Source organism: Hermetia illucens, chromosome 5 (genome assembly GCF_905115235.1).
Source record: "Hermetia illucens chromosome 5, iHerIll2.2.curated.20191125, whole genome shotgun sequence".
NCBI classification, from domain to species: domain Eukaryota; kingdom Metazoa; phylum Arthropoda; class Insecta; order Diptera; family Stratiomyidae; genus Hermetia; species Hermetia illucens.
Window position 1 is genome coordinate 18706314 of NC_051853.1, and position 16236 is coordinate 18722549.

General features: G+C 39.4%; 1 protein-coding gene across 1 annotated transcript in view; it reads left to right on the forward strand.

The window, feature by feature from the left end:
- The first annotated feature begins 4897 nt into the window (after window positions 1–4897).
- Window positions 4898–16236, forward strand: part of LOC119658378 (muscle segmentation homeobox) — a 55081-nt gene continuing 43742 nt past the window's right edge. Inside the window, exon 1 of the mRNA XM_038065744.1 lies at window positions 4898–6234. Coding sequence (XP_037921672.1) covers window positions 5448–6234 — 787 coding nt within the window. The 5' untranslated portion in view covers window positions 4898–5447. The remainder of the gene's footprint in view (window positions 6235–16236) is intronic.

A 16236-nucleotide genomic window follows, 5' to 3' on the forward strand; every position in this document is an offset into this window, starting at 1 on the left:
TAACAAACTAATAATTCTCATTTGCATACCGTCGTATGCTTCTCGCAAGTTGTTTATTACGTCTACAATTCCATGGTGAATTTGGAATTTGTCACAAAATTCTCTCCATATGTCTTCTTTTATTGTAATCTCATCAGGATCCATTCACTATGTAGGTATCTTGATTAATTGTCCCATCTAAGGATGCTAAGGATCTAACTACCAGGTTCGGTTAGCTGAGAGTCCTCCCTTCTTCATTCCCCTGATTCTTGTGATATTGTCACCTAGGCAGCTCTCAACAAATCTCTCTGTCACCCTTACACAGAATCTGTTTACCATTTAAATTAAATTAAAATCTAAATTGATTTCCTTTTCCTGGAAGATATCAAGCAGTCATCAAAATATAGGTATTTGAGAAAAAATAAAAATTTTTGAGAAAAGCTAAAGAAAACACTTCGGATTTTAATTTACCACTTCACTTAAAGGCTCAATACAAGTTTTGTTTAAAGATCAGCAATCGTGTAAGAATAGGAGAACGGGGCTTCTTTAGCTTCACCTATTTCATGCTCACGATAGTCCAAGCGCCTCTTCCCATTTTCTATGATTTCATTTACAAACCCAATTTGAGTTCTATACGTACTCCGATCCTGACTCTTTGGAACTTCTGAACTTTTTTGGTGTTGGAAGTCCTGCTCTAATAACCTCCGACACTTGTCTGGTCTTCTTTATGCCATCTGTCGATTCTCACTTTGGCTTTGTTTGAATGGCAATAGGTACTTATAACGATGAGGGCATCTTGGAATTGTTTGACAGCGCTACATTTGCAGGACATTGGGACGTCGAATTCAACTCTCTCATGGCCTTTTTAAGGTTTTGTGTAAAGCAAAACCTTACTAAAATCTGTTTAATATCTTTCTGTCCGTCCGTCCATCTTTCTTTGTTTTTTTTTGAATGAGGAAATCCATCATAGATACGTATCTGGAATCTAGGACACGCATGCCGGACGACTAACCTCCCATATTTTCTCCACACTCTACCCTCGGGACCACCGTTTCGGTATTGCTTCGCAGGGCTGTTCAGTTTATAGCTGTGCACTCTATACGAGCTGCTACCGCTTTGCTTTTCTTTAAAATCGGCTACTTTAAACAAATTTAAAATTAGTAAATATTCAACAAAAAATAATAATCCTAGGGATACCTGGAAAACTATGAAGAAGCACTGTGTAAAATTGCAAAACAATTGGTACAGTAAATTTTGAGTTATCGCGTACACGGGCTTCAAAAATAGCAAGTTTCAAAAACGCGATTTAAAGTTTCGCACACTAAAAAAAGCGGCCTTGAGAACACTGAGAACTTCGTCAATTTTACTCCGTTCGACTTGACATTCTGACATAACATTCTTGATATGCAAAATGTAAAAAAATGCTTTAAATACCTTAATCTCCCTTGATCTGTACAGCATCAGAAAATATTCGAAAAAAGAATTTTAGTAAAAAATTAAAGAAAAAAAAACATACATTTTACAGACATTTTGGGAAGAAATAGTATTCAGTTCACATACGTAATATACTTTCACGAGGGTTTCAGAACACATCAATCTAAAAATAATTCTCAGTCTTAGTTAGTTCCTTAAAAATACCTGAACTGACGAAAGCATAGAAGTGCACGGAGCAAGCCCGCTGGGGCGCTAACTGCAAGAGCCGGTTGTACTCCAGCAAAATACCCTCCTCGTGGACCGCGGCTGTGGGTTGCGGCGCTTGTTAATGGCATGTTGGCGAGAAGGCCCTCCAATATCTCGTCATAAATACCGCCGCTTTGCATCCTTTTTTCGGGGGTAGGATGGTTGGTGAATGCATTTATGCACACAGTGTTGAACTCCCGGTTCGGTATGTCGTCGGACTATCCACTAAATACCTCCCCATCGTCAGAGAGCTAGCCTGGAACCGTTTGTCACATTACTTCGGGCTAGTTCCCGAACTCTTCCGCCTTGCGGACCCTCAAATCACGAAATTCCTTTCACCAACGGGAGGGGAGGAAGGGAACTGTCAGTTTAAGTAATTCCCTGCCATCCGGCTCCTCCAGCGGTCGAGCTCCATCTTCTTAGCAACGAGAAGGGCCCGAACGTAATGGTCAACTCAGCTCCACCTGTCAGCACTCCTCAGCATCTCTTCAATAATGTTGTCTGAGGAGAGATCCCCTGTGTTCAAATAGAACTGCTGGCGAACCCCATCCCACCTTCCACAAGAAAAAAAAATGTGGTCGTCGTCGTCCACAACTCCATTGCAAAACACACAATTCGGAGATCGCGCCTTTTCAATATTGTGCAGGTAAGACTGAAAACTTCCATGCCCACTTAAAAATTGGGTAAGGAAATAGTCAGTCTCACCATGCTTCCGATTCAGCCACGCTACTAAGTTTCCGATGAGCCGCGCATTTTCATTTATTTTCATTTTCCACGAGAGCTGCCACTCGTCTAGAGTGCGTCGCCTTTCTTCACTAGCAACCACCTCCCTTGGCTCATCTCCCTTGCTCTTGTATTTGGCTTGACGCTCCTTAGCAAGAAGGGCAACGGGGATCACTCCCGCGATCACGATCACGGCCGGTTCGCTTTGCACCTTCAACAGAATCTCAATCGCCCTCTCCGAATTGAACAACCTCTGGTGCTAAGCTAATCGCCGTAGTTTGACCAGTACGGGAGGAAAGTCAGTAAATGTTGAAATTATGGAGTAAACATTGTGCCCTACTTCATGAATAAGGTCATCATTGACCTTCAGCTGTTCACCCTGGAGAGATGGAGGTAAACCATTATCTTTGCCCTTAAGAGCGCGCAAGCGATCCATGTCATCTCTCTAGGTGCGGCGGAAGCTTTCTTCACAAACAATAAGGCGGCATCTGGCAGTTGGGTTAGGCTATTTAGGCAAAGGTAACAACAAACAATGTCCAGATTGAGAAGTGCGTAGTTGTCCACTGTTTCGAGAAGGTCCAGTTGCATGCAGTGAATTCCTGATCCGTCTCGAGGAGCAGAACAAGGTCCTGGTGGTTCTTCTCGCGATCTAAGGCAATTCGACCATTCTTGTGTAGCGCCAGGGCAACCACGGAGGACATGCGTTTGTTTGATAGTATATGGATGGTATTGCCTTCTTGGTACTCCAATTGTATGAACCTCTCGTCCAAAGACTTAGTGTCACCTAAAAAATGACAATTACGCAATATAAGCTGCTTTGTAAAATTTATCTGGCCACGAGTGTTAGCTGATAACTGAGAATTTTTCAAGCTGACCTACACTTTTCCATAAGGGTCTACCATTTTATATATTTTTTCGAGTTCTATTTGCCAAAGGCTGCGAATTTTCAAACTAAATCATGTCTAGGAAAGTCTAAGCTACACTTTACGATAATCTTTGATCCACTCGCAAATTATAACACTATCCAGTTCTCCACCGAGTTCATAAATTCTAAAGTTCAGTGTATCCAAAGATCGCATCCCCAACAATTACCCCTGCCCTCTCACAACCGACAGTCCTGTTACAAATTAATTATTAATGAACACAATACCAGTTTTCTTCGCCTTCGCAATTTTTCATCCTCCTTACGAAACTATTGTCATCGTCGTACCCGTATCATCGGCCTCATCCCCAATTTGGCTCCACCGCATAAAGCCAACCCCCGCCCTTAGCCCCGAAAGGTAACTAGTACAGTTTCCACACATAAAAATGAATCTGACAATCCGATGTGGTGAACAAAAGTTTTCCCTTTGTTGTCGCTTGTCGCCGTATTCCTCCCATCCACTCACTTGAAAATATGGCAAAGAAAAAGCTCAGCAAAAAGCAGATATAGAGCTCGAAATGAACAACGTTTTTCCGACACCACAAAAATTTTCCACCACCTACACGTCAACAGCCCTGAAATGAAGTGAAAATTGTCTAGTGTAGACAGATCCAGTCTCGAGGGGGCGGGGAAACACGGTCGGGAGGTTGTGTGGGAAGCGCGGGAGGCGCTAGGCAACACTCCGAGATGACGAAGAAGAAAAACATAATTGCATTGTTTCCTCCCCCTGAAAGTTTCCAACCCCACATATCACAGAAGGTGAGTGTGCATTGAAGCAGCACCAACCCCACTCCGTCCCGATCTCATCCGCTGCGGCTTCAAGCATCAGCACAAATTTTGCACCCTTTGACTGACACAAAAAGGAGCACAACTGCGACACGCGCGGCAGGGGCAGGGGGAGGGGCAGGGCAGAAATGAGATGTAGGAGCAGACGAGAAATTTTATTGTCCCAAGGATAATAATTTCGCACTTATATGCTGACAAAAGACTTCCACCACCACCAATACACCGCAAGCACCAGGACGGGTGCGAAATAGAAAGAAGAGAATTCCCAGTATCCGCGGGGCACCCCCACGCCAGCCAGCCACTCACCCTGTCTCCGGCATCGCTCGCCCAGACAGGACGTCCCCGAGCTATTATGCTCGGCAATTAAGTCTCATATTGCCTGCCTTGCCCCCTTCATTTGCGAACTTCGAATGCATCGAAAGAGACAGGCGAGGCGACCAGTCGACTCCATATCTACGCCGGCTATGTACGCCCAACCGCATTATTTACATGAGCTTTATGTGGGAGACTGCGACTGCCCAATAAGATGGGGAATTGCAAGGGGGTGTGTTCTGCAGCCATTGCAGAGATGGCGTCTCGCTTCCACTCACGCGACCGCCTCTGTGCACTAATCGGCTGCCAGCGAAACCGGTTGAGGGCGGGCCTTGGTGCTGTCGCTCGTGCGGATTGGCAATGAGCGCCGCCTCTGCTGATTGAAGCGTTGCTCGGAACCTGTTCTGCGGGCAATTGAGTTGTGCAACCCTCCCCTGCGGTTAATTCTGAACGACTGAGATTATCGGGAAACCAGTTGCCAGTTGTAGACCAGTCGTGATCTTGTTTAGACGTTTTTCTTGAGATTTCTTCTGTGCGAGAGGCTGCCCGTTGAGTGCGGGTTTCTTTTTGTTTATTTTCCCAGAGTCCTTCGTGCTTGAGAGCTGTCTGACAAATTTGCTCTATCATTATTGTTGCCGGTTCGGTGTCTGGTGTGAAATTGTCGTTTTGTTGCGTGACACAGTCTCTTATCGCGCAGATTTAATTGATGTCGCTAATTTAGTGTTTTTTGCGAAACTGCAGTGAGGAGGGAAGCGTTCTGCACGCAATTGGATTAAATGTTGTGGATGCGTCCCATCGGTACAGCATCGATTTTAGATTTTATGGGATTCCTGGGCTTGTGATGTTGCTCGAACTAGAGGCTTAGTGCTCGGTCCTGACTTCAAGTTGATCCTTTTTTGTGACTTTGGGTGTGTAATACGTAATGAGTGTGACTTTTGTGATTGCAACAGAATACGCTCCCGGTTGGTTGTAGTGTGACTAAATGAACCAAGTTGCAATTGTGCCCAACCCCTGAGTAGAGAAATCACATAATTTAACAACATTTATGATAAAATCTTCAGGAATGACAGTGACTGGTATCCGTGCAATAATGACGAGCCCGACGGTTCCACCGCAGCAGAAAAGTTCACGAATTAGTAATTTCAGTGTCGCCAGCCTCCTAGCGGACACTCGACCCAAAAGCCCACCGGAGCCAGCGGACGTGATGCTCCCCACAAATCTGTCCGCCCATCACCTCAACCACCTCGCCCCGCCACATCAGAACAGCAGAAACAGCAGTAGTCCACCAAATGCTCACCATCATCTGCATCACACAAACCTTAATCACCACAGTCATCTTCTTAGTCACCAACCCCCAGCGCCCAGTTCGTCACCTGTCTCCTCCATCCAAGAAACAAGTAGTATTAGTACGAAAAATGAAAGACACACTCCACAAAGTTCAGCGGAATCTGAAGTGGACTATGACTCGAATCAGGAGGAAGAGGACTCGATTGTGGACATTGAGGATATGAATATGAATGATTCGCGATCGACACCAGGTCACGATAGTAAATCACCGCCTGTTCCAACAAGTGTCTCTGCAGCGGCGGCTGTGACCGCGGCAGCTGCAGCAGCTTCATCCCAGCTTCTTGCCACACCCGCCGCAGCTCTCGCAGGACATGTTCCAATCAGGCCGACCCCGTTTAGTGCGCTCGCGGCTGCAGCGGCAGCGTGGGGCGGAATCGGCGGTGGTGTACCCTGGCCAGCAGCGGCAGCAGCAAGACAGATGCCCCCCTTTGGACCGCCCGGATTGTTTCCTGGTCAAGGATTCGGACCCGGCGGAGTTGGTGGAGGTGAGTTTGTTTATTATTTTCATGTAGGCTAGATCGTGTAGATTCGGTGTAGAATTTTGATGTTTAGGATACTTCGATCCTGGAAAGGTGCCTTACAGGTCATCCGACTTTCTGGGGGTGAAGGGTTTGGTCACAAATCCTTCTCACAGTTGTCAGCTAACTCCTTGAATGAACTATTCTGCTACTTGTTGATCTTGTTACAATGGTAAAGCTACCTTCCAGGCTCTATTTTGATATCCTGTCTTGTCTTGTACCGCATTATCAGCTCGGGACAGTGATACGCCTGGACAGCGTGTTCGCTGGATAGTTTTTCGTAACTGCTATAAGGATTTGAACAGAGTCCTGATTGCTTTTCTCCAGTTAATATGAATTTCGGGGGTCTATAGTGTCTGTTTATCCTGCACTTCCTGGAAAGAGCAACAGTTGACCACAAGCTATGGCTATAATGGGTGTCGTGTTCCTCAAGAAATTCCGTTACAAGTCGATTATAAATACCAGTATAATGACGAAAGACCGTGGTTCTATGGTGTCAACCCACTTTCTTTATATGTGCTCCTCTTTCTTGTAAACAAATGTACGCAGAAGCTTCAAGTTGTACTGCGTTGTACTGTAACAGGGTCCTACGGAGGAAAATCAGGCATAAGTCAAAATTACGCACTTTCTCCCCATCCAAACTGCTTAATGAATCTAATTTTGGGGCAGTTTGTCTATTCCGGATCCCCGAGTATTGTCCGGGGCCAGGAGAAATCCTCTTTCGTCCTCTCCCCTTTTTCTCTACAGGGTACATATATGTGAAGATTTTGATAAAGTAATAACTAACTTAGGGATATCGAATTGGTGGACCTCGGCGCAAAACCGGGATGTCTGGAATTCCTTATTAAGTCAGGCCTAGACCGGATGCCGATTGTTGCGCCGTTGATGATGATGAATAACTAACTTATTGGGATCAGGATCGATATTTTAGGACTTTTTTTCGCTTACAAATAAGGAAGTAACAGAGAGATCCTCCCTTCAAGTGAAAAGGGATTATTCCTCCTTTTTAGATTACAATTTAGTTTATTCAAAACAAAACCGTATTTCGGGAATCAGTTATTACCTTCTTCAGTGTTTATTTCCTGCCAAAAAAGGAAGAACCGCCTTTTGTTTCACTTGAATTACTTGGTAACAAATTACTTCAAAAGTAGTCTTTTGTTTTTAGCCCCCATGCAGCCCATTTATTTAAGTTGACAGCAATGAAGAACCGAAACAATCGGGGAAAGGCAACAGCCAAAAATTAAACAACCCCTCACATATCTCTAATTGTGAATACATAGTATCTTTTTTATTTAAATTAGTTTTTAGAATTTTTTTTTTGAATTAAGGGAGTCCTGATTATGCCATCGACTTACTAGTGGGTTAGACTAATTGGAAAAAGACTTTGTTTCACTTTTTGTTGTCCTCCTATTTTGCACTAGCTCCCAATTTGTAAAAAATGCCACTTGGGGTTTCATTCAGGGCAAAGTAATTTTTGTACCTTATACACAGTTTTTGCTTCCGAGATACCTTGGCTCCCAATTTAGCCCTTTCCAAATAATATCAATAAAAGCGCGTAGACTCTTTTCGAGATTTAAGTTATAAAAATTAATGGGTGAACCTGATATGCTATAACACTCTGACCCTGTTAGGGCAAATCAGTTTCTTGGGTTGAGATACTATTTCCAATCTTAAATCTCAAAATAATTCGCGATGATGGTCTGATAAGTTCAAATTGTAGTTAAAATGTTCAAATTATAGTTAAAATGTTGCTTATCTGTCTAAATTTGGTGGTAGATGTGTCAAAATCATTAACATTTGTGTACGGTCGATTAATAAAAACTTGCTATCAGTACTGATTGCTTTTACTCATGGTTAGTTAGGAGTCCCCACCATCTAGTTCACTCAGTGGGAGATTACACAGTTCTGATATTTGTTTAACCTTAAACCAATCTTTCATAGATTGCTGAATGACATTCTCTAAAGATGCCTACTTTCCGTACTTGTGAACTCCGTTAAACTTGTTAGGCGATACTGAGTAATTACTTTTTCAAGATTTTAGAGATTACCGATATCCGTATGTATCATAGAAGTAGCGAAATCCTATAATACTATGGGATTTATTTTTTTTATTTTTTTGAGGATTTAGGGAGTCCTAAGTCCGCATCCAATTGATGTTGGACCGGACTAATTGGGAAGAAATTTTTTTCTATATTTGTGTTCCACGGATCCCTCTTTTATGAGCTAAATACTCAAAAATTCAAAAAAAAATCGAAAAAGTAACTGACAGTTTCGTCCTGTGCAGAGGTAACTCTTTAGACGCTGCCTCGCCCCTGCCGTAGGAATAGCTTATACCATTTTTAAGGATAATTCGATGGTAATTGGCAAAAGAAAGAAAATGGAGGGGGGCGGTGTGGAAGATTTATTTTTGATATGAATGTCCTTTGAATAGTTTAGAAGCGAAAAGCAGGGGATCGCATTACTAGATTTGATAGTTGCTCTTTGAAAACGGAGACATTCATAGCCAGCGTTTACATCATTTTTTCCTGAATGATTACCCAAATTATCTTTAGTAGCAACGAACCAATTTGCAGAATTCTATATTCAAATTTTGTTGAGACATTTTGAATTGGATGGGTTTTGAAAAAATAGAGAAAATTTAACTCACTGGCGTCAAATTATGAGATTTTTTAAAAAGACTGTTCAGCCTAAAAATCCAAGCAAGTTTTTAGAATACAAACCCTTGTCACGGACAAGGCAGTGGGTATTACCCAAAATGGGAGTGACAGTCGCTCAAAATGAATATTCAAGTTGACTATTGTCAACCACGAGGAAAAAGGTATAACATATAATTATCTGAAAAACTGAATAAGTTTGTTTAGGTTTTCCAAAACTAAAGCGCAGTTCCAACGAAGAACCCGTTGATTAACGTTGATTACCTTCATGCTAGCTAGATCAAGAAGGTAGGATATGCTTCGTTGCAGTGTATTTAGGTTTTAGAGTAGATATTCAGAGGTGACTCTACTTTACAGGCTGCCGGGAAGGACGCCAAAAATAGGGTGTGGGAAAACTTTGGACAGGCAGAAAAATATTCGGAAGAGATGTTGTCAGGAATATTGTTGACAATAATTTGCTGACCATGATTCTAGCTTTTAAGTTTATTCAAGATTCAGCTTTGACACCTGCACAAAGCGAAATATAAAATAGAAAACCGAAATACCTGACGCGAAGTCTGTTTTTATTGTTGAAGTCCGCCCCCCTTTCGAGTTATAAGCCTATTTTCGATTGCAAATTACTGCATTTCCTTAGAACTTGAAAATGAGTACTAAGCCACATAAAGAAATTGTATTCAATGGCATGTCTGGTAGCCCAAAGTGTGTTACACAAGACAAATACAAAACCCTTCATGACTGAAGTCCTTTGTTTTCCAAGACATCTATGTAATATTGAGGGTTGATTGGTCGCTTGCTTTCAAAAAAAATTGGGTAAAATTAAGTTTTCTGATAGTTGATAGTTCTGTGCTTCCACTTAATACTTTCCTCCTCCATCACTCAGGCTTGTAATAGTGAATTCGCGTCACTGGTTATAAGTCCTTCAAAAAGCTTCAATGATTAAATGTCTAATTATAACATGCAGTCCTTCCATGGTACAATTCTCTATCGAACTTGTCATCCTGAACTGCCAGGTACACGATGATTATAAAACTCTGATCCGAAATAATTTTAAGTATCCTAACATGAGTTCCTGGAAGTTTTGCGTTTCGATTCACCGTCTTGCTTATTAAATAAACCTCGTGTATTTAGTTTACAATTAACTAAGAAAAGTTAAAAATTAATTGATACCTCGTCTAGCTACTGATCACTTCAAACTATGCTTAACTTGGGTGATCGGCCGAGATCACGTCCTTTTTTCAAAATTTATTTTATATGTCGAGTTTGGGGTACAGTACATTCGCAGTCCCTTTGGCCTTTAGTGTGCTAAACCTTATAATATAATATGATCCTGATATTTGATGATGCAATAAATTTATATTAAATTTCTAATTTTGACTTATCTCAACTTTGTTAATATATGTGGTGTTTATACCAAACTTTTCAGTATTGGGCTATCTATTATGATTTGTATCGCTATCACCATGTTTTTTGATATTTTTTGGTTAGCTTGTTACTGGGAACGAGTCCCGTCTCACTGTCTGTGGTTTCTGACCCCTTACTCCCTTACTTTACAGCCAATATCAAAAGAAACTATTTCATTTTGAAAATTATACCTATTGTTTCAATATCTACACCAAATGTCACTCCAATATGTATTAGCTTTTACGAAGAGATTGGCTTTCAAAGACAGTTGATGCTGTATACTCCACAAAGTAGTGAACAGAGAAGATCTATGCATAAGCGAGCCTCATTGATTTTTGAGATCAACAGCGGCAATGTAACTCCCTTGGCCGGGTCACTTTTTGAAAATTCCTGGTTTTCTTGGTTTTGTAGAATTTTATGATGAACTATGAAATTCGTGATATTTGCTTAGAGAAGGGGAAAATTTGTTAATTGTTTTCATTTAACGCATTGAGCTTTAAGACATATTTTTGAATATACCTGAAATTTCACGCTCCCTTATTTATACAAATCGTGAAGATAACGATTGAAAAAAACCTCCTCCAAAGTTTTCAATAAAAAAAAACTGTCAATTTTTAGTTACTTTCAATAGTAACCTGTTAAGCTATTCTTGTTGCATATATTGGTCGTCCTGATTCCTTTACATGAATCTTATTGCCGCTAAATGGGTGGTATTGATTCTGAAAATCGAAGGACTGAGTGCTTACTGCTTTTCTATTGTTGGCCTTGCCTTTCTGGAAACTCTTAGAATTGGATTACAAATGTAGTCTTTGAATTTCTTTACTAAATAGTTTGCTGTCTCTTAAAGTGTTTCTTAGGGTCTTCCCGACATTTCCAATGTGCTTATATTCGTGATCAATTTCGTTCAAGACAGAACTCTGGTCAAGTTTCCTTCACCCGGATCAATACATAAAAACCGCTTTTTAGTAAGCCTTGAGAATGGTGTTCTTTTGCTATAAACAGGCAAGTTGGAGGATTTATTATGCTCATACGATTGCTAACTAGCCTTTTTAAGGTTTTGTGTAAAACAAAACCTTATTAAAATCGGTTTACTGTCTGTCTGTCTGTCTATCGGTCGTCACACGCATTTTTCTCGGAGACGGTTATGGCGAATGACACCAAATTTGGTGGAAAGGTGGGAACTGTGAACTCTCACGCATACAGTGAATTACATCCTTTTACGTCGAATTTAAGGGGCGAGGGTATCCATACATGCACAAGCTGGGTGTACATTTTTTTTTGATCAAATATGGTCATGTGGGGTATCAAACTAAAGTTATCGGTTAGTACTTTTTGAAGCCGGTCTTAGTTTTAGTACCAAGCAACCTTTAATTTTAAGTGGTTTTGCGTAAGTTACCCTAAAAGAGCGTGTTAGATTACTACAAACCACACTAAGATATGTCAGTAGTATAGTAGGATAATAAAAGATAAATTTGCCTTTGTTGCTGTTGAAATTCGGGGCTGTACTAAAAAAAGACAGGAAAAAAGATCGGTAGCTGCTTTTCTACCCAATATTTGCTAAGCCTAGTTTAATGGGAAATGACAATGATACTAAATACATATTTCGACTTCTTAGCCACATAAATATTTATATAAAATTTTAAATATTTCTAGGCACATATCTCTTTTTATTCCGTTTAATGCTTCCGGTTTTCACCATAATTTCTAGTCCACATTTTCGGTGACAAATCAGTTTTGAATATTTCATTTAATATTTGCTTATTTTTAGTTGCTAGCAGGATGAAAATCATAAGAAAAAAACAAGTAGAGGCAGCTTTCTAAGAATATTTAAATCTATAAGTATTATAAATTAGTTCGCTTTTATAAAGGTAACCGTCCAGAATTGTATACAACGAGTGAACGGACTAAAATTATTTAAATTATTTCTGACAACATTTTGTATCTAAATTTAATATAAATACTCACTAGAACATTCATTACTGATTTCAAAAGAGGGATATATGCGAGATCATTTACCTCAATTGCTTTAAGGCAATACATTTAGGCGTTTTATTGAATTCCATTAAAAAAAAAATTAGGAAAAAAAATATTTCTCTTTCCTTTTGATAAAATATTAAGAAATACTTTGAAAGTGGTGATGAAGTTTTTCTTGTCAAAAGAAATAAATTCAATGCTATACATATTTTTCGTTTATTCCCAGTAAATTTTAGCTTCCACAATTTGTCTACTAATTTTTTTGGGCGTTCTAAATCACTTTTGAAGTATTGCGGGTATAATTTGGGCGATTTCCTGGCATACGCTGGCTTTAAGTTTTGCAGAGATGTCGGGTTTATTAGCATAAGCCTTACTCTTCAAAGATCCCCCTAAAAAACCGTCTGGCACAGTCGGATCCTTTGATCGTGGTTGATAGTCATAACCGCTGTCTTCGAAATCAATCATTGTGGAAACATAGCCTTCAATAACTCCATTGCTTCATGAGCGGTGTAGGACGTTGCGTCATGTCCTTCATTCACGATCAACTTGCTTTCCAAGATATCACAAACCATTGTCTGGTATTATGCTCCATTGACCGATAATGTTGCGCCATCTTCATCCTCAAAACAGTACAGGTAAATGACTCTTTTCGAACATAGGCCGCACAACACAGTAAAACTTCACGACATGACAATTTGATGAATGTAAAAGTTCCTCTTTTTTTTACTAACTAATGCTGTCATCATCAACGGCGCAACAACTGGTATTCGGTCTAGGCCTACCTTAGTAAGGAACTGCAGACACTGTCAAACGGGATCCAGTGAGCTTCGTCAGTTACGACCACGCGGTTTCCAAAATCAGGTTCAATTTCAAGGATATTTTTAATATTTCCATCTCGATATTTACCGTTATACACACGTTTCATTAAAGTTAATCAAAAATGTTCTACGTTTCCAATACGGAATGTCTCATGTCGATTTGACATTGGACAGTTGAATTATACGTAATTAGCTCAAAAAAAAAGTGAGATTCTTAAAAAAACTGAGTTTTAAGTGAGTAAATTTTGGGGTAAACAAAGCGTTGTGCTGATAGACACAATCGCAACCCTTCTAGTTACCTAAAAGTCATTTTATTACCAATGTAGACGAGGCGATTGACAGTTATACTTTAAAGGTGGGTACAAAAAATCGGTCAAATAAACCGCACATCTATCACGTGTAAAAAGTATTTTCTTTAAGGTCAGAAGAGTCCTGAGTCCGCATCCATTTGCTGTTGAACTGGACTAGTTGAAAAGCAGGTAACTGCCAGTTTTTTTGGTTCACAGACTCGTTTTTTTGGGTTACTCAGGTTTTTCATAAAGGAGAAAGACAACCTTCGGTTTTGTGCAGGTCAGAGGCAACTAGACGTTTTTCCACCTCTGTCTTGGGAATATCGTAACTGAAGTAATTCCTACATGTTGATCGCTTCCTTCCAGAAAGTAAAGTAGCGTCCAATGAATTGCATCTATCCTAGACGAAGTCGTTGTTTTCTAAAAACAAGTCGTTTTGACCAACAATTTTAAGCAGGACATTCAACAGAATTGTATGTTATACTTATATTTGGTTAACCGGCAATTCTTGGTTAATAATGCTTATCTGAGTGTAATTATGTGGTGTTTCCAGCGATTAATTATTTTAAATAATAAAAAACTTGTTTTTTCTTATTCGCTGGTGTTTGAAGGTAAAAGGGATAAATTTTGAGAATATGCATAAAAACTTATCTTTTCAAAAAATTTGAGACTAGAATATCCTCTTCATCGCTTACAAGTTAATTTTTGGCCCATTTAATTTGTTTATTTGACAGTGCTAAGTTCAAAACGAGAGGTCCGTGGACCGAAAAAATGGGAGTAATTTGTTCTCCATTTGGACCGGTCTGACATTAAGAAGATGCGGGTTTAGGACTCCAAAACAAACAATCTCTAGCTGCAGCCAAGCTTTGGTCTGAATTGTGGGCGGATTTACTTTCGATATAATTTGCATCTATGTTGCGTCTCTTTTGCCAAAAGTTAGGTCTCCTAGATTTATTTCAAAATATGGGACACGACCTTATAAAACTCAGTATAAACCATATGCAATTCGTGCTTATTTGACAGCCGAGAAGTTTGTAGCTGTGGGGATTAAACAAAAGTTGAAATATCACAACAAAAAAAATTCTTAAGGGAGGGGTAAGGTTTTGTACTTTCAAAAAATTCATTTCGTTTTTTCTTATAGTTAAGCATGTATATCCCCTAAATTTCAACTTGATCCGAGTAAAATCCTCAAAGTTATCGAGCAGTTAGTCGCTCCCTTTGAATTGTAGTTCTAAGCTTTCAAAATTTTAGACGCGTTTTTCTCAAAACCACTTTTTCAAAGTCCGTGTTCACTTCCATTTTAAAACTTCTAGACCGATTCGTTTAAAATTTGATATACGCGTTTTGCATATGAAATACCTCCCCCAACGTTGAGTTTTAAAATTTTTTTTTTATTTTGGGAGGATTTTTACTTACAAAATGGCGGAATTTTTCGTGAAAAGTAGCACTTTTTACATTAAATGGCCGCTAAAAATCTTTAAAATTGAGAAAAAAATCTGAAACCGTTGAGGGAAAATTCATTCATATCTTGACTAAATTCAAATGGTTTTTTCTTTCAAATAATTTTCAGCTGAGATACAGTGAACACGGCAAATCGTCTTTTCCAAAGGGCTCTGGAAAAAGCTCTGTCACTGGCTTCTTTATGAATATTTTTGCAATAAAATTTTACAGAATATTCTTGAAAGTATACTTAATGATGTACAAAAGGTTTTAAGAAATTAACTCAAACCGTTTCTCTAAAAAGAAATCGTAAAAAAGGTGCATTTTTTCACGCTGAAACCGCTACCCCTCCCTTAAACAGTTTACTCGAAGTTTCTTCGGGGCTACATGATATACATTCATCGGGAGTCGATGAGGTTTCACCATCACAACCGAAATAATTTCTGAAAATTTAGAAAAGGCTAGTTTGGAATAATGAAGAAAGAGCACTTATTCATCCATTATCCGTATATGTCCTTTCGTGAATTCATAAATGGTAATGGTTTGCAGGAAAATAGCTTCGAAATTGGTAAACGTTCAAGATCTTCGCTTTCTTGTTTGCTCATTTCAATTAGTAAGATTAGATGGTGTGGAATTTTCAACTATGGTTGTAGAAAGCCCAACTGCTTTCCATAAAAGGCGTTTAACTCTAATGCATATGCATTAACAAAATGTCAGTCACCAATTACGAAAATAATAACTAATCATATCCTAATATCAAATTCACAACACAAATTATAATATAAAACCGTAGAACAAATTAACGTTCGTCACGATTTCGCTCTTGTGAACTTAACGAATTAACTACGTGGAAGCTATTGTTCGTCAATCAAGTGTTTCATTCAAACGAGTTCCGTAAGTTTCTCAATTACTCCAGAGGTAAGTGGCCTAGCCAGTGAGCAATTGTGATATGCGCTCACTATTTTCCGATCCCTTACCTATAAATACCTTCCATTTGATGATTACATTAGCATTAGAACCATTGAATTTATTGGCTTTGATTATATAATGCAGTGATTGGAAAAAAAAATTAAGTGATGATTACTTGAACGGCTTCCTGTTGTCAGTTCGTGCAATTTAACGAGAATTGAAAATTGCAAATCTTTCAGATGGCAAGGAATTGATAGCTTCCGAACTGCAATTGTAATTAGTCATCGGAATTCACAGGAAAGAGATATTTTCTCTTGATCGATGCCACTCAAATAATAATTAATTTGTTTTCATGATCTCACCAGCTAATTATGAATAAACAACTGGGAGATGTCACTTTGACCTGTAATGAATTGATAATTGAGTGAAAAGTAAATAGATTAACGCATTATCACTATATCGGCTTAAATTTTGTGTTATCAC